General features: G+C 37.1%; 1 protein-coding gene and 1 long non-coding RNA gene across 2 annotated transcripts; one reads left to right on the plus strand and one right to left on the minus strand.

The window, feature by feature from the left end:
• Window positions 1–4,503: 4,503 nt before the first annotated feature.
• On the minus strand, window positions 4,504–6,673 carry LOC103701065 (cytochrome P450 71A1-like). The gene is made up of 2 exons (XM_008783016.4): window positions 5,681–6,673; window positions 4,504–5,186 (listed from the first exon to the last, which is right to left on the minus strand). Exons 1-2 carry the CDS (start codon window positions 6,614–6,616, stop codon window positions 4,575–4,577), a joined length of 1,548 nt encoding a protein of 515 aa, XP_008781238.1. The 5' UTR covers window positions 6,617–6,673; the 3' UTR covers window positions 4,504–4,574.
• A 7,354-nt stretch (window positions 6,674–14,027) lies between these two features.
• LOC120105301 lies at window positions 14,028–18,147 on the plus strand. The gene is made up of 3 exons (XR_005507690.1): window positions 14,028–14,397; window positions 14,477–15,614; window positions 17,258–18,147. It is a non-coding gene; the product is annotated as an uncharacterized LOC120105301 (long non-coding RNA).
• The last annotated feature ends 1,143 nt before the right edge of the window (window positions 18,148–19,290 follow it).

The raw sequence follows: 19,290 nt of genomic DNA on the forward strand, positions 1-19,290 counted from the left end.
TAATTAAATGTCATAATAGCGGTTCTAGTTTCCAGCACTTCAAATTATATGCCATAGAATACAATTTTATAGCGGCATTTACCATAAAATACCATTTAAAAAAATATTTATTTGAATGTAGCAGAATTTATACTATAACACCGCAAAAAAAGAATAACGGTATTAAATAAAAAAAAATACCACAATCAATTTGCTGCTGACGGCAAATTTTGCTCTTTTTTTTAATGAATTTTTTGTTAAAGTCAATTTTTGTAACAGTGACAAGCTAAGGATGAACCGCTGGATTCTCTCATGGTTTCAAGAGATTTACATATGCATGGGCTCACACATGCCTTTAAATATGAATGTTGTTAAATTTCCTTTGACAAAAATTTGAAAATGACATATTGCTACTATAGTACAAGGCATGAGACATTTGATCTAAAAAAATCGAAAAACAAGTATAAGAAAAAAAGTTAATCATCATCCACGAATTGGATTCATTTTTGAGAAAAATGCAGCACAGATATAAAACCTCCCTAACGTTGCAAAAGAATATAATTGTTACACAACATAGAAAACGAACTGCATAAGCAAACAAAGAGGAGGCTACCGGTGAGCCAATACAAGCTCTCACTCAACCGGGGTACCAAAGATTTGGATATTGGGAACCATTGCTAAATCTTGCAAAGACTTTTTTATAAAAAAAATAAAAAAAAAATAAAGGAAGGATGTTTACCGAATGGTGGTGAGGAATGACGTGGGGGAGCTTTACAATATACATCACCATACCTTGTACCTAGCAAATCTTATAATTACAATATACTACACCACCACAACTTGTACCTATCAAAACTTTTAATTTTTAGTAAGTGGATCAATGTAAGATTTCCAGCCTCCAAAAAGGAATAATGGTGGAAGACAAATTTTTAGTAAGTGGAGACAATGTGATGGGATGATGCCCATTTACAATTTACCGCTCTTTATAAATCCATAGATGGATTTGCTTTATTATATTTCCAAAACTGAAAGAGGATTCTAAATATAGAATTTTAGGATCTGGATGAATCTTAAGAGATTGCACAAAATCTGACAGGATGGGCCGATGAGAGAAGGAAGGCCGAGACTACGAGGAGTGGATTGAGCGCGCTTGAGGCCACGGGCTCGGTCCCAAGCCGAAGCAATTTCGGGCCATTTGTCACTAAATTGGGCCATGAACTGATTTCAGCCCTACTTTGGGCCAACCAAATTCGCAAAGTGGGCTCTCTAGATGGAGTTCAGGTACCCGGTATTGGAAAACAAACAGGCCTAAGTCTCTCCATTTTAGGAATTTGGCGCGTCTTTTTGAGGAATTTGCAAAAAAAACATCATGTTTCAAAAGCAGAAATCTGTGAGGCTCATGTATTGAATACTCGTGGTCCCATAATTACATTTTTTTTTTCTTCTCTCAAAAGAAAAGTCGCCAAACTAATATCTATATCTCTCTTGGTTATCTTTTCCTTGTTTCAAAATATCCCGAGAAGCCCATCTCTCTATCAAAAATACACTTGTTTTATCGGCGTATGGCATGTGCAAAATACTACTAACGAGTTAGCTTTTGCGATCATTGTTTTGTTTTTCCTGGTTCTTGGACAATGCTTGGATGAGAAATAAGTGAGGGAGTAATTTAGTATATGACCTTCCTAGCCAGCGAAATAGACTAATTGCTCCCTACATCGTATCAAGTAATATCCCTTTCACTTTGGAATTAATCCTAACTGTGAGGAGGGGTAGAATAGACTTATTCTATCCCACATCTTTAGTCAATTATCATATTGTCCCTTTATTTTTCTATCCACTCTTAAGTACACAAAAAAATGTAAGAGGATAATTTTATTTTTATGCCAATACATTTATCCCTTCCTTCTATGGTACATGTATAACTTTTCTTATTTGCTTCAAATTTATTCTATAATTGAACTCTCTATATTACTCTATCAGATATCACGATACGATATAAAAATCAGATCTCACGATACGATATACAAATCAGATCTCACATAAAGGATGTATTTTGCAGTAAAATGGCTCTCAATCATAACCAACTTATATTAGCACTTTGCGTGATTCCCAAAAACCTCTTTTTGCATTTTGGGGCTAAAATATATTAAACACGATCTATTAGTTCCATAATGACATTATATGGGGCAATTTTTCACTAGCATAATTATATTTAGATAAAATTATAGAGACACTCTCCAAATTTAGATCATTTACGCTGAGACCGCAAAAGTTTAAAAAGTGTCAATTAACCACCTAAACTTGAAATTCATTACAATATGACCTAGTCATCTATCTTTGCTGCAAAATATTATGACTAACTAAATTTTTATAAAATTTCAAAACTATTCTTTCCACTTATTTAGCAAGAGACTCTTCTCTTGGCATCAATAGAAAGGAAGGGTAAGGAGAGTTACATGGACGGAGCACTTTGAGCTTTGTGCAAAAGGATGAATGATAAAGGATGGAGCATTTTAAGATCTATGCAAGTGGTTGGACAACAAAAGATGGGATGCTTTGAGATCTGTGCAGAAGGATGAATGACATAAATAAGGTGCTTTCAGATCTATGCGAGTAGATGAATGATAGAGGATAGAGCGCTTTGAGATCTATGCAAGCAGATGAATGATAGAGGATAGAACACTTTAAGATCTGTGCAAGCACATAGATGATAAAAGAAAGTGTGCTTTTAGATCTGTACATGTAGATGGATGATGGAAGATGGGATGCTTTTAGATATGTGCATATGGATGGATGATAGAAGATGGAGTATTTTGAGATCTGTGTAGAAGGATAGATGATAAAGGATGAAGCACTTTGAAATCTATATAGATGGATGGATGACAAAGGACGAAGTGCTTTAAGATTTGTATAGGTCGGTGAATAATAGAGGTTGGAGTGCTTCAAGATTATGCAAATAGATGAATGATAGAGAACAGAGTATTTTAAAATCTATGTAGGTGGATGGACGATGAAGGACAGAGTGCTTTGAGATCTCTGCGGGTGGATGGAGAATAGAGGATCGCGATCTATGTAGATGGATGATAGATGATGGAGTACTTTGAGATCTATACTGGTAGATGGATGATAGATGATGGAGTGCTTTAAAATATATGCAAGTGGATAAATGATAGAGAATAGAGAGCTTCAAGATCTACATGCACGGACGATAAAGGACGGAGCGTTTAGAGATATGTGCTGGTGGATGGACAATAGTGATGGAGTGCTTTAAGATCTATACAAGTAGATGGATGATAGAGAATAGTGGGATTTAAGATCTTTGCAAGTAGATGGATGATAGAGAACTTTAAGATCTGTGCAAGCATATGGATGATAAATGGTAGTGTGCTTTGAGATCTATGCAGGGAGTGGATGATAAAGGATGGATTTTAAGATTATGTGAAAGCAACGATCCGACCTCTATGGATCAAGAGTGACTTTATCTTTTCTCACTCTGTTAATAGTATCAGGATCCAGATAGACGATTGGGCCACGTTGCAACGAAAACGAAGTTTTCATGGCCAGTTGAACTTTTGAAATTTTTGGAGCTTAAGTGTAAATAATCCAAACTTGTAAGTATGTCTCTGTAACTTTTCCAAATTTTTAATTTTTTTTGTATTTTTATAAAAATATTTTTGAGAAACTGGTGAGCAGCTGCCTACCAATTTCATGAAGACTATGAAATATTAAAGAAGTCCCTGAATCCTCCATTGAACAAAAAAAAACATAAGGCACGGAAATAAACACTTGAGCAGCAAGGAGAAGGAATTGTGCTAACAACCACAAGAATTCTGATCCAGCCCAATCAACTAGAACTTCAAGCCTAGCTATCTCTCTCCTTTCCCTTTTTTTTTTTGGTTTTTTGATGAAAAGGGAGGTAAAGATGGCGCCCGGCTGTTATAGAGAATGCAAATATTTGAAGTCTTTATAGAACTATTCTTTTATTGAACTTGAAGTCTTTAAGTGCAAGAGGAGAGGACCAGCGGTGCTGTGCCAGCTTGGTAGGCAACGACAAAGCATGGTTATCTCTAGCCACCATGGTGGTAATTAGTGGTACTGGGCAGCAATTCTAACCATAAGGTCCCAAGTTCGAATCGCTGCGGCGACGATTAAATTGTGGACCGGAGCTCACTACTTTGGCCACTGCTTGGACTTGTGGTGTAGGACCGCTCTTGAACCGCTAGTAGCCAGGGTGGTGCCGGGTGTGACGTACTCACACGTGGGACTCGAGCCAGAGCTCAGAGGAGTAGCTGAGCCGGGCCCATGGGTGGGGAGGGTATGAGTAAAACCGGTCGGGGTGCCCAACACACGGCTATTTCTGCCCGCATCGAACATTCTCCTGGCGAGGCGGGGGCCCAGTGGGGGCTGCTACGCGGGAGTGGGCTTTGTCCCTTCCTCCCCCCTACCCCTTTTTCTTTAGCAAAAAAAAAAAAAGCATAGTTATCTCAAACAAACAACTGCAACCCTCTGTCGGCACAACCAAACTGCAAGTGGAAAATAAAGATAAGCCCTTATTATTACTATTACAATGATTTGAGATTCCTTACGAATGTCGCTCAGCAAAGACATGGTGTTGCAACAAGCTGAAGAGCACTCTTTTTGCTCATGGTAAGTCCAAAAGCTTCAGCCATATCCATATCTTCTTCTTTCATGCCGTTAGGCAGCTTCCAGTCAAAACGATGCATGAGATTAGCAATAGCTAGTTCAAGGACAGGGACTGCAAATCCAATTCCAGGGCAAATCCTTCTGCCTGCACCAAAGGGAATCAGCTGGAAATCATGGCCTTTGAAATCCACGGAGCTGCCCATGAACCTCTCAGGCCGGAATTCCTCGGGAGCTTCCCATATCTTAGGGTCCCTTTGAATGGCCCAAACATTGACAAAAATTCTTGTCCGCCTTGGTATAAAATAGCCTGTTATCTTTGTATCCTCTATCAACTCTCGTGGAACCAAAAATGGCCCTGGCGGATGGAGTCTCATACTTTCCTTAATCACAGCTTTTAAGTAGCTCATCTCATCCAAGTCCTCCTCTTTTACCATTGGTTTGGAGCCAACTATACCTCTTATTTCATCCTTTAATCTCTTCCTTGCTTCTGGGTTTCGAATAAGATCTGCTAAAACCCATTCCATGGTCACAAAAATTGACTCCGTTCCGGCACCAAATAAATCCTGATAATAACGCGACACAGTGAGTACAGGACAGCTAAGATGACTACCAAGATTTGAGTACAAGTAATCTGTAAGGAAAAGTCTGTCTTAAAACACTGAAAATATGTCGGTATGGCTGCTTGGGCTTCCCTACATCGATCTTCTTTTATTTCTCTTTTTATTTTATTTTTTTATTTTTTTCGCTCTTTTGTAATTGAGTATTGCGCTCTTTCACCATATTGCTCCAAAAAAGAAAGAAAAGAAAGAAAAGAAAAGAAATTACATGATTTCATTATCTATCAAAAAGAAAAAGCATCATTGTTGGTTTATTTTTAAGAATATCTGAATGTAATGGAGAAAGTCAGATAATTGTAGAATATGAAAGGATAAATTATTACTCTCAAAAGAATCTATCCATAAGAATTTGTATCACATGTGTTTAAGGTGATTAGGTGAAGAAATTGAAATATAAGGGCTTTTTGTTTTTTAAGACAAATAAGAGCTAGAAGAATTACCTCCACAATTGCTTTAATGTCCTCTTTGCCAAACAGAGCGCACTTGTTGCCTTCCATTTCAAGTGAGAGCAAGATATCAATGAAGTTATCAGTTTTGTGCTTGTCATGGGTCGATCGATTTATGTGGTCGTCGACTATGGCGTCAAGAATTTCATCAACTTTCTTGAAGAGTTTCTCGACCCTCGCATCCAAGCCAGTGAGTCTGCCCAGCCAGGAAAGAGATGGGAAGTAGTCCGCTACATGGAAAGCTCCCATCATTTTGGAGCACTCATGGATCACTGCATGAAACATGTTATACCACTCCTCTTCTCTCGGGCAGTTACCTAGAGCAGTTCTACTAATAATATTTTTGGCAAGACAATTCAGATCCTCGCTTATGTTCATGACGGTACCTGAGGAACAAGATCGAGAGATCGCCTCGATCATGAGAGCTACTTCCTGTTCTCTAATGAGCTTATAGGACTGGACCATTTTCGGGCTCAAAAGATGGAACACGCACATCTTTCTTGCTTGCCTCCAATACTCACCATAGGGTGCGAAGGCTACATCTCGGCCTTCGTAGAGGAATGTTTTGGGTACCTTCAAAGAAGGCCTACTCGAGAAAATATGGTCTTGGGTCTTCAAGATCTCCCGTGCCATGTCCACGGATGAGACCACGAGAGCCGGGACCTGGCCCAGCTGGAGAAGCATGATGGGTCCAAGCTTGTCGGCCATGGCTTGGAGAGAGCGATGAGGAAGGGTGCCTAGTTGATGGAGGTTGCCTATGATAGGAAGCTTGGATGGGGAAGGTGGAAGACATGTTTTTGTGGAGAATGATCCTTTGTTACATAATAACAGAAGAAGGAAAATTATCGACAGCAGAACTGCAATAACGAAGAATAGTGGTTGGAGGCTGAGGAGAGACATAATCGCATGGTGATGGCTGATAGAACCCATGCTAGCTCTTCACGCTCAGCTCAGTATTCGTATGTTTAGTCCGAGTATTTCGAAGGGAAGTGATGAATTTATAAAAGCCTCTTTGGCTGGTGTGTCTTGGAACTCGTTCGTGGCCGGTTTTGGTTGGCATCCATTTCTTCCTGGTCTTTAGTGAACTGTACGCCAAGAATAATTGAACCAGGCGATGGTTGAGTGAGTGATCCAAAATTGATTGACCTAACATGGATTTTTTTTTTTCTTGTGGCGTAGAGGGCTTCCGCCTCCTAACTTGTGTCTCATTCTTTCTTCTACAACTTTCACGTGGAATTAATTTCTTGGCGCTGGTGGAGCCATCTTCATCGGTGGCCCCTCCTCTAGGTATTCGTATCCCAATGACAGTTGCCTGATACCAAATCTTTCTGAAATTAACCCGTTGTTAATTAGAAAATCGTGGCATTGCTTGGCTTGATTTAATTCATAGGAGTAGGCGTGGTACACGGGCATTTGGACTATTCATAGTTTTGGAATGTACGAAAAATAAACTTGAAATCAGAATCTCACCCCATTAGCATCACGCATGTAGATAAAGTTAAAGAAGTACTCATCATTTCCGGATTTTTTTTTTTATAAAAACGGAAATTCATAGAGTTCTAATGAGTACATCCTGCAAAGTCAAGAAAAAGTAAAAAAATATAAGAATTGGGGCATGTCCCCCGTCGATGTCCATAAAAACTCTCCAGAGGATCTGCTACATGACACATTTAATTAGAAAGATTTTTTGCATGAATATCCTTCTAAATTTTCAAATTTGCGTGAATACCCTCTTAAAATTTATATTTATTTCTATATCCTTATAAAACACTATTTTTGCACAAATGCTCATAATATAATGATTTTTCTAACGCCGTTAATAAAAACTATATTTATTTTAATTAAAAATAAAATATAATTTTAAAATTATTTTTTTTGTTCTCCATCATGATCGCCTTATAAATATTTTTTTTGCACATCTACATAATAAGGATATTTTAGTCATTTTAATTTGAAACCGTTAATTTTTGAACGGCGTTAGATGGCATGGGTATATATGCAAAAATAAGGATAAAAATAAGAAAAAATAGCAAAACAAGTGTTTTACGAGGGTATATATATGCAAATATCACTTTTGGAAGGGTGTTCATATAAAATGCGATATTTAGAAGGGTCTGTATGCAAAAAACCCTAATTAGAAAAGGCAGATCATTTTCGGTTTGTTTCTTCTCAGCTGTGCTTTAAGATTCCACTTGCAATTGATGGGGCACAACATGGAATTAGAAAGGGCTTCCCGTAGAATTTTTGTTCTGCAATTAGGGAGGGAGCCTAATTAACCAGCAAAGGGGAATTAATGGGCTAAGACAAGCACGAGCTAAGCTCTTGTTGAGGCCCTTGGGCTTTGGCCTAGGTCAAACGGGCTTCAACACGTGCGTCAGCTCCAAATGTGGTCCAGACCTGGGTTTTTTGATATGTACAGCTCGAGAGGCAGCTCAAATGATATGAAGGAATTGCTTTCCTTCCTTATGACTTGCATGATTTTTGAAGGTCCAGTTTAGTACGATATCATTTTGAAATATCATTTTGAAAAAAAGATATAAAAGTGACAAGGCTATAATAACCGGCTGGATTCAATAGTGCATAGGTGGCTTAAATGGTTGTCATCCACTGCTCAAAGACATTTAGAGCATAGTAGATGGAGATATTGTCTTTCAGACCAAACATATTTACATAAATTGATGAGAGAGAACTATTCAGAATAGGTGGAGTTATTGCCTTTCGGACCAAACATATTTACGTAAATGGGTGAGAGAGAACTATCCAGAATACTTTAGAATTTACTACTTTTTAATTTTTTTATGAATGTATTCATGTTAAATTTGTATGAGTTGGTTGTAGAACAAAAACAAATAGGCGAAATGAAATTACAGGTCCGGATCCTACTAGTATCCAATGGCAAATAATGTATCCAGCGTGCAAAAACTGCACGAGCTCCCTAGTGAGAAGGGCATACAGGAGACACGTCTTTCAAATGCACGGCCGCACGCTGTTGACACATGGAACACTAACGCAACTCTTAAAGTATTAACAAACTCTTTGGGCTCCAATACTCTAATAAAATAAATAAATTAACTAATTAACTAGATGCTCCCCTCCTTAACTCATTCCAGAATGAGGTGTCTTTGAATCTAGGGATTCGATAATGCTATAACTTTTGTAACAAATCTTTTTGGAACCGCTATTGATTAAGCTGGCTAGCATTTCTCCACCACATTTTTCAAAATGAAATACTTTTGATTGCTATATTAGTAATTATAATCACATAGCAATTTGTGTGATCAAAATAATTATTATTATTATAAAATAGTTATTTATAATTGTAACGAAAAGTAATTAGTTATATCACAATCACAATGACAATATTTGTGCAGCGAGTTATTGTTTAATGGATAAAAATATTTTATTCTTGACACCCACTCGTGAGACGTGCAAGTTTCAGTTCCACTGAGGATAAACCTAAATACTTGAATAGATATGTATTCAAGTCTAGCCTAATTTAAGTATGGCTCTGGGCTCTTGCTTCAAGCTAGGTTGTTATCGTAATCAAGCCCAGCTTAAGCAAGCCCATCTAATTTTGAGCTGAACCCAAGCAGTTCATAAACAGCCTAAAGAAGTTGGGAAAGATTAAGACTTTCATATAATATTTATTAAGTCCAAAAGAATTATTTGTAAATAATAATTAATAATATAGATCATATTAATATAAATATATAGTTATATATGCATTATTTATTTAAACCACATGCACAAATGCATGATGCATGTTTAGTAACAAAATGATAAATAATATTAAATAAATAAATAAAATGAAAAAAAATAAAAAATATAGCGGTTAAAAAGCAAAATAGAGATGGAGGGAAAATAGATTTGTCGGTGGAAAATTAGGATATAGAGAAAGAAATTCGGGAGATACCATAAAACATGGGATTTGGATAATATTAGTTATTACTCATATTTTGATTTGCAAAATTACGACATCGATGATGATATATAATAAAATTTTATTAGTGAACAAATAATATTTCCTCCACGGATGGTGTGCTCATTCTAACATAGTATAGATATGGTTTTGATTTCCCAACTAGCCGAAATCAAGTATTGTTTCCGGCCGATTGGCGATAGGCTGCGTATGATTCAGATAAGTCATTATCCATACCTATCCTGTAGCTATTTAAGGATGAGATAGAAATCCATGCTATTAGGATGGGATAGGATAGCCACCCATCGAATTCAGGTGGTAGATCCATGCAAATGTGTTTAGGCAAGTAGTAGATCCCTATTTCCTCCTAAGTCCCAACACTATTATTGCCGACGATGGATAAATCACACTTGTTACCGAAATCCACGCAACGGAGATCTCCAAACTGTCTTCATTCTTTTGTGTGAACCAAGATTGGATTCTCATAGCCCGTGGCCAGCCGATGCCATCATGACCCATGCATCGAGCAGTGGGAACCACACCACACAGGGGGTTGATGGGTTGCTGCCACCCTGACCAGTCTTTACTATTACCATTCTCCAAAGGCGTTAAAAAAAGGAGAAAAGTGAAGTGATAAAGGAAAGGAAAGGGAAAGCCTACGGACTTTTTGCGTTCACCACTGGAGTCAAAGGCATCTTTTCCTTTTTCTCGGACTCCTTTTTGCTTCCTCGCGTCCACTTTGTGCAGTTCTTTTAATATTTGTTATACATTCCCTCTTTGTTTGCATTCGCATTGATCGATTCTTTGTTTCCATCATGATTAAGTCCATGACCAGGAGAAAGAGGCTAATGACCTTCGGACAATAGTTTTTCACTTGACACAACTAATGCTTATCCTCATCTCCTTTCTCCAACGTCCTTTTGAATATTAATGGAGGACCTTTTTTCTCTTCTATTATATTTTTTTGTTCAAAATAGCCTAACATTAAGTTCTCCAATAAATTCAAAATTAGTCCACAAATACTAACAAACATCTTGTAATTCAGAATAGTCATTTAGCAGATTAGTTCTTCATACTAGTCATGTTCATAAATGATAAAATCCAAAAATCTGCTCATGCCCAATATTCCCTTCATGTTCAATATGGTCTTGCTGATGATGTATAAAGCATGGCTTCGAGCATTTAGAATCTACCTCATCCAACGTGAGAAATCTTTTGAGAAAAATATATCTGTGTAGGTCTCTAACACTACTTCTTCCAAGACCAGCTTGCGTATGTCATCAGTTGTTAATTCAGCTGAAATATTTGGGTTGCTTCTAATTCTAGGTTCTGATGCTGCATATCTTATCTGAAATGTTAAAAAAAATAAAGTTAATTTTATTAATTTTTATAATTTGGTATTTTGGTAGATGTTATATTTGATATATGAAAACTTTATCATTGAAATAGTTTGGATTAATAAAGGAATGTGAGATGACCCATACAAATTTATTTTGAAAGAAAGCAAGGGAAATACTTAAAGACATAATTAATATGTTTGCAACTTAATTAAATAAATCTTTACATACAATTCCTATTCATCCATGTCTTATAGTACTAAATTGTTAGCAATCATAAAGCCCCTTTCTATGATTCAATCGAATAGAAAAAGAGATAATTTGTCCAATTTTCTCAACTTGAATATTAAAAAAAATAATAAAAAATAAAAAAAATTATAAACACACATTTCTAATATTTCTAATTAATTAGATCAATGTTAGATTGATTACAATTTCTTTATTTATACTAGTATGAACCATCCTATAAAATTCATATCAAATTTCTTTTCTAACTAGAAGAAAATATGGCTTTCTCAAAATAATCATAACTAGTAAAAATAATAAAAAAAATAAAATATCTTTAAAGCTAGATCTTAAGTTTTATATTAATTTTGCTTTAATTGCTTCACCGAATTCTTTCCTCATTATAAGTCATGTCTAATTAAAACTCATCCAAAAAGGAAACACTACTTTAACTAACCTGTTTCAATGCCCAAACATTATTATAAGCCTCCATCCACTACGAACTACAAACCCTTTAAAACAACTTCGCCCTTCTAGTACTTATCAAGTACTTCATTTTGCTGCATGACATGTTAAAGATTGATATTGGATGAGAAATTTATTGCCTCTAGAATTTCAGATTTATGAATCATCCTATTGAGGTCCTCTACCACTCATGCAAATGAGCTTGAGCCCAAATTGCAATTATATATGTACTTATCCTGATTGTTTTGGATTTGTATTGAAAGTTGTATGTTTTTTTAGCATTTGAAGTAGAAAGTTTGAACTTTCAAATGTACATTTTAGGACTACACTAGTACAATAAGTTACTTTTTTTTGGTAAAAGTTCAAAATTTATCAGATTTGGAACTCATTAATAATGTTTAGTTGGCCAACAAAACAAGCATAGGGCAAAAATTGTTATACATATATTGAATTAGGTCTTTCTCTAATGTAAATATCGTATATTGATCCGATTAGGAAGAAAGAAGAATTCACTCAACCCGCTCAACTCGAATCTCACTAAAGAAATTTAGAAGAATATACAAGAATTGTGAAAATAAGATTTACGTCCCCTTTTCTTTAATTGATGATCCCCTTATAAACTAAGCCCTTATTATAGTAGTAGCAAGGTGCACCCTCGTACAATTCGGATTAAATTTTCCTTCTAGTCTAAATCAGACCAGATATCCTAAAATAAACATAAATAGTAAAAAAAATAAAAAATAAAATTCTGCAGGAGGTAGATCTCGATTTCTATATCAATTTTATCTGCTGTAGCTCCATCTATTTTTTCACAGATTGGAAGATAAGCTTGCTCAAAATCTTTTCTAAAAAAAAATTATAATTTAGCCGGTATGTTTCGAGATCTAAATGATAGAATTTTGGCCCATTTAACCTCCTGGAGAGTTAGCTCTAGGTCGTAGATCTTAAAAAGTTATTCGATATCAAAAAAAGATCATCTTAATCAAGATTTTGCTCCTAATTCTATTCATCTCTACTCGTAATGGCCAGAGCAATCCATATCGAGTCCGATGATCCTTTTTGATACTCATAACGGCTAAAATGATGCACATCAAGTTTAGTGATCCTTCTATGTACCCGCAGTGGCAAAAATAATCGATACCAAGTCGGGTCATCCTCTTAAATCATAATATAATTATCATGCTTAAATATTTATTAAATATTTTAAATCAAAAATAGGAATTGTGATATAATGTAACGTGACTTCCATCATCACAAGTAAAATTATGATAAAAGATGCAATGTGCATACATGTATATTACCTTGTATGTAACAAATGCTACTACTATTATTATTATTATGCAATCGAATCATATTCTATCCATAAGTTCTATTAGTCCGAAAGAAAATTTAAAATAATTCATGGTACCTCCCTTACATCTTCAATATCATCTCATATAAAAAATTTTGGTGAATAAACATGCACAGGTTCAAACAAAATTTAAATCACGTCATAGTAGCTCTATGATGATATTCGATCAATGACAGGTTTGATATCACCTCTTTGGAAGATGAAGAAGTTTTAATAACAGAAGGACTTGATATACATGTCAAAATCCAACTTGATTTAAAAGCTTGAATGTATATCTTTTGCATCCTACTAATTATTCTATGTGGGGCTAAATTTTACACATGATCCTTAATATTACTTCGAGTCAAATTATGTTATTTTTCAGTATGTAGTATACCAAAAATACAAAAACTCTTATTATCCTTCAGCCTTTCCAGCAGAACTCTCTTTTGTGGAACCAAAAGGCATAATTATCTATAATGACACAAAGAAAAGAGGACCGTTCTTGAATGAGGCTCAACTCTCCAACACTAATCCTATCGGCTAGAGTCCCCATCTTTGGGCCTGTTCCACATCTGCACCCCCGAAATGGGGTTGTATCTTCTGCACGACAGTAGGGTGGATCTTGCTTCGCATGAATCAACCGTTGGATCAGGCAATAGTGGCTTCGAGATACATGCAAGCGAATGAATGAAGGATTTGGAGTGCTTTGACATTTGTGCGGATTGCAATCCAATGGGTGACATTGCAGAAGAAGATCAATTATTTTTTGGTGCAAAAGATACAAGTGGAACCCCACTTCAACCAAACCTAACTCAAGATGAAGACTAGTGCCCATTGTGCCATTATACTAATTATTACATGAAGACTAATGCCCATGTGTCAAGTCACCAAAGCTGGGTTACTCAAAGCGCTTTTTCCTCCCTATCCTATAAAACGCGAATTAAAAAAAAAAAAAAAAAGTCGTTTGTCTTTCATCTCAGCTCCAAAGAAAATGCGAAGTAAAAAAAGAAGGCTTCTGAAAGTTTGGCCTCAACAAGCGAGGGCATGTGTAGTTGTCGAAGGATAGGAAGATTGGTCCGACCTTTTTACATGGTGGAGCTATCAACACATGGTGGAGAAATCATTACACCTTACACCTCTCTCTCTCTCTCTCTCTCGATCTCGATCTCGATCTCCAATATTATTGTGAGCGGTGTATGCGCGCGCGGAGTCAATGGAGGATGATTTATTCCAATCTTCTCATTGTTTGTCCCTTCCCTCTCCCCACAAGAAAATGAACAATATTTTCTCTTCTTCTCGTTTTCTACTCGCTTCATTTCCTTTATTCTTCCTCTCCTTGTTCTCCACATCTTGACTCCTGTTACTTTATGGATACCTTTCCCTCTCCTCTCTCGCTCTCATAAATTTTTCACAGCAATGGGAGGCTGCCCAGGTAATATTTTATGCGAGTCATATAGGTTTGTCAAAGGGCTTCTTACAGAGTTCATTGGCATTCTGTCCACCTCCATCAGGGCAAACGTAACGTGGGGCGGAGGCAATGGAAATGGAGGTGGGCAACCTGCCAAGGGAGCTCTGTTGGATTCTCTTTGTAAAACCTATGTGATGATTGGATTCTAACATTCATGTTCATGCGCTCTCTAAATAGTAAAGAAAGAGATAAAGGTAAGTACGAGCACCCTTTTGATCCTTACTGCAACATCTCTCATTTCTTTGTTTTGTTTCCTTTGCTTCCATCATGCAATATCATGATGCCTGGCATTGACTGCCCATTTTTATGATCGTTATCTGTTATTATGTTTTCTAGGAAAATTATCTGTTGCCAAACTCCTATTGCAGCTATTCGCATTACTCCTTTTTTTTCCCTTGTTGTGTTTTTTTTTAGCAATGGCATATCCATTAATTCATCCACGAGTGAGAGGAATGGACGAAGCCGTAAAAGTTCAGGTGCTGCTAACAACTGAAGCTTCCTTTCTGCATTGATTGAGAAAATGAAAGGGTCAAAAGTTGTGCTTCATTAGAAAGCTTAGTTTTATTTTTCTTACCTTCTAGGCTTTCCAGTCTCCAAAACCATATAAAAACAAACCAATATTTAGTTCTTCTGGAATACTTTCTTTTGGTCCCAAATGCAAAAGCATTCCTGCTTTCTCTCTCCATTGAATTGTGAGACATAGCTGACCTTTCTTTCTAACTACTTTCTTCTTCTCTCATTCTGCTCCTTCTTTGTCTTTCTTCTTTTTTTTTTGGCGCAGGGGGGGATGAAGCTCCCGGCCACTTTAATTTTCTTTCAAACGGAAAAAAGAACAAGTGATTATTATGGGATCGATGCTTAGACGACCACCTTCAATATTTATAAAATCTAATTCCTGCTACTTCTAAAGTCTAGTTTATTTTCTCTTCTTTTTTTGTTCCTTAACAGATACTTAACTCGGTTGAGGTTTTCATGCCGTACACAATGGGCTTGGAGAGAAAGGAAAGAGGCGATGGTGATACATCGAGACATGCATCCCTCATCAATGTTAGTAAATAAATTAATATAGTAAGTAGAACAAACGCACGAATCCTCCTATCAACACTGCGCGTCTGGAGAAACGATACCTGAGAGAGATCTTGATATCCACGCATCTAAAGAGGAGCAATCACAATTGGGAGGTATAAAAATTTTAGTTTAAATTTTTGCTTGAGCTTGCTGCAGAAATTTTTAATTTCAAATGTAAATAGTTCTAAAAGCTACAGAAAAAAAAAATAACATTAGCCCTAGCAATGCAACTAATGAAACTGTTCATAAAGTTGTCATTTAGCATCAAACCTACACATGTATGTATGAAATAAACTGCCTAAATGCAATATTCCACAAATTTACATGAATAGGAAAGTGAGGTTCACTGTACTGGAAGGTATAAATGCTGTACGTCTTGCACTCACTTAAGGCATGTTCGGTTATAAGGAAAAATGAAGAAAAGGTGAAAAAAAAAACTTGTTTTCTTGTTCAAAATCTTGCTTTCTGCTTGCTTGTTCCATTAAAAAAAAAAGAAACAGAGAGGGAACTTTAGAAGTTTATAACTAATTTTTCAGAAAATTTTTCTTTTCTATGAAATTTTTTTTTTCATAGTTATTTTTTTCACCAAACTGCCCTTTATGTTGTGCATTTTAAATTCTCATAATTGACTTAGGACCTAATGTATGTCTTTACTCCATCAAAGAATGAAAGCTACGTCGAACAAATTCACAAAGCGTGAAAGAAGCACCAAGGATCACGCGGAAATCAAAACGTAACCGGGCAAGAGAAAAGCCATCATTTCCGGCCATCAGTTTATGCTCCAATGGTCAAAGGAGCGTGCATGGCTTGGTCGAACGACGTGGATACTTTGTGGCCAAAAAAACTCATGGCCTCTTTGTGTCTGTGTGGTCTGGAGACTCTGGGACCATCTAGGTTTGGGACACAGAATCCAGGCTTTGATGTGAAGCAACCAAACTTTAATTACAAGAGAGTGCGAGCTGATTGTGATTTATTGGATACCCAATTTTTGATGCACAATAAATTGCTAAACCAATCCTGTCGAGGTAAAGAACACAACAACTTTTCTCTGGCTCGTATGCATTTCCAAAGTTTCAATCCAGCCTCAAGGGGAGAAGGTTGCCAGCGGGAAGAATAAAACTTTCATATAGTTCTCCTATATTGTTAAGATATTACAGTTAAATGTGTTAAAGATACGTATCATCCTTAAAATGTTTATCTCTTATGCATTAATTTTCATAACATTCCAATATAAAAACCAATGGTAGAAATCATCTGGAATTTTTTTTACTTTTCTAATAAACCCAATTAAAAACAAAATATTTATGATGTTCATGCTCCTAATCTACCAAACCTAATGGTGACATGCTTTTTAGGCTCTTAGATTATGTATTGTTGCTGGTTAAAGGGTGGATAACTTAAAAGTTATCTAGTTAACCAGCCAAACATCACTAGGTCATCCAAAAGTGAAATAAATTTATTTCATTAAAGATCCAGATAAGATTATTTCGTAAGAGGGTGAAATAAAAGCAACCATATAAGCTCTTTTTTTTCCTCTCTTTTATTTTTTTTCACAACTTTATTCCATTAACCATGGGCCCACTAAACAAGCAGGAACTAATTTTTGCTACCAACTTTAATCTATCATGAAATGGACTTTTCTTTTTCTTTTTGCTTTTATCTATATGCTAGCTTTTTCATGGTCCTTGCTTAGAATTCTCTTATGCATATGTCCCCACGTAAGAATGTGCTTTTTGGATTGCTTCTTCTTTTGTAGAAGGATTGATCCTGCAACTGGACTGCCTCTTCCATGGCTGACACAAGATTAATTAGTCCATGTCGTTACAAGGTGGTGGGGGGCAAGTGAGAAAGGTAATTCAAAGCCTTAACTTACAGAAGCTCACAGGCCGAGTACGTACACGTACCTCGGTACTGGATTAAGTTGGCGTGGCAGAGATGGTGGGTCCACTTGAGATCAAAGATTTTAAACATAAGCTCGGATGCAAAGTCTCACAGGCTCAAGCATTACACAAGTTAGACTGACTAAGTTGGGCAGCTTCGCTAACAATTCTTGGCGTGGCCCGAGTTGTAAATTTTTTTTACTGTCGATGAATGTAAATAATTTTAATAGGCTAAAAAAAAATTGGTGAGATTTCTCTGGATCAAGTTCGCGGCTAGCCGAGTTTGTAAAAAACTTTTACAACCGATGTATATAAAGAATTTTAATAGGTCGAAAAAATATTGGTGAGATTTCTCTTAATCAAGCTCACAAAAGATAGATATGTGTTGGGACTAGCTGATTGCAAGAATTTTCAACAACTAGCATGATTTTTTTTTGTATGAATGAACTGAAAATTTTATAGGATTCATAAATTAAGACAACATATCCGGCAAGATTATAGGCTACATGGTGATTAGGTTTGTATTTATAAAATATTTAAAAATAACTTTGGGGTGAAGGACCTCTGCATTCGAAAATAGCCGGTCTATTTTCTCAACCTTTTCTTCTCTCCTCTCTCTCTCTCCCCCAAACTCCCAATCGAGCTCTTTGGGGTGAAGGATCTGTATGGTTTTCTCCCTCTTTTCTCTCTTCCATCCGAGCTCTTTCCCCTCTCTACCGTTCTCTTCTCTCGTCTCTCTCTCTCTCTCTCCCTCTTAATCTATCTCCTCCTCTCCCACCTGATCTCTCTCCCTCTTTCCACTCTCTCCCCTCTCTCCTCTCTCCCCTCTCTCCTCTCTCCACCTAATCTATCTCCCCCCTCTTCACTCTCTCTCCTCTCCTCTTTTCCCCCTCCCTATCTCCCCTTTTCACTATCCTCTCTTCTCTCTCTCCCCAATATCTCTTCCCGGCTCTCCTCTCTTCCTTGATCCTATCTCTCTCTCTCTCTCTCTCTCTCTCGATCTTCTCTCTCCCTCCACTTTTTTTTTTGGTACAACGGCGAGTATAAATACGACCAACAAGATCATAAAATAAAAGATTACATAAGAGCACAGGCATTGACACGTGATTTGCCTAAATGAATCTTCAGAGTGGTGAGCTGCATAGAAGGCAACCCAGTCTGCAGCCCCATTTACCTCCCTGTATACATGTGTGGCCTGATAGAAAGCAACCCGGACGTCGTGGAGTAGCAGCCTCTCCTATATCTTCAACTCCGAACCTACTCAATCATCGCGGCCGAGTCCTTCTCGAAAAGGATGTGATCCATGCCCACATCTCTCTTTTTCAATCTCCTCTCTCTCTCTCTCTCTCTCTCTCTCTCTCTCCCAACTCTCTCCTGATCTCATTCTTCTCCAACGCTCTGCCTCTCTTATCCCCTGTTACAGTTTGAAACGAAGCCCAGAGAAGAATCCTAGGCCTAAATCGGGCAGGCTCAATAGGCCTACACTCAATCAAGCCACACGCCAAGCTCTGTTCGGATTAAGGCCAAAGCTCGAAGCGGAAGTTTCAAAGAATTTTTGGGCCTCAGCCCTGCCCGAAGCCCGGATTCTTTTTTTTGGTTGAGGTCGTGGGTTGCATAAAAACCCGACCCCGAACTCATCTTTTTCTTGGAATTAGTACATTATTGCAAGGTCAAATCCAGTCTTTCCAAGCGCATTCAATACCTTCAGAGAGTACGAATCGGCCTGCCGGTTAGCTTGCCAATTTGGGCTCAGCATCGTCGCCTGATCAACCCCATGTAACTTCCGACCGCCAACTTCCCGACTCAACCCTTGTTTTTCCTGGCTCAGGTTGATGCATCCGTTGTTTCCTTTCCGAGATTTAACTGGAGCCTTGCCCCTTGAGATGGGGAAAGGAAGGTAAAAACAAGG

This window comes from Phoenix dactylifera, unplaced genomic scaffold (assembly GCF_009389715.1).
Source record: "Phoenix dactylifera cultivar Barhee BC4 unplaced genomic scaffold, palm_55x_up_171113_PBpolish2nd_filt_p 000254F, whole genome shotgun sequence".
In the NCBI taxonomy this organism is placed as follows: Eukaryota; Viridiplantae; Streptophyta; class Magnoliopsida; order Arecales; family Arecaceae; genus Phoenix; species Phoenix dactylifera.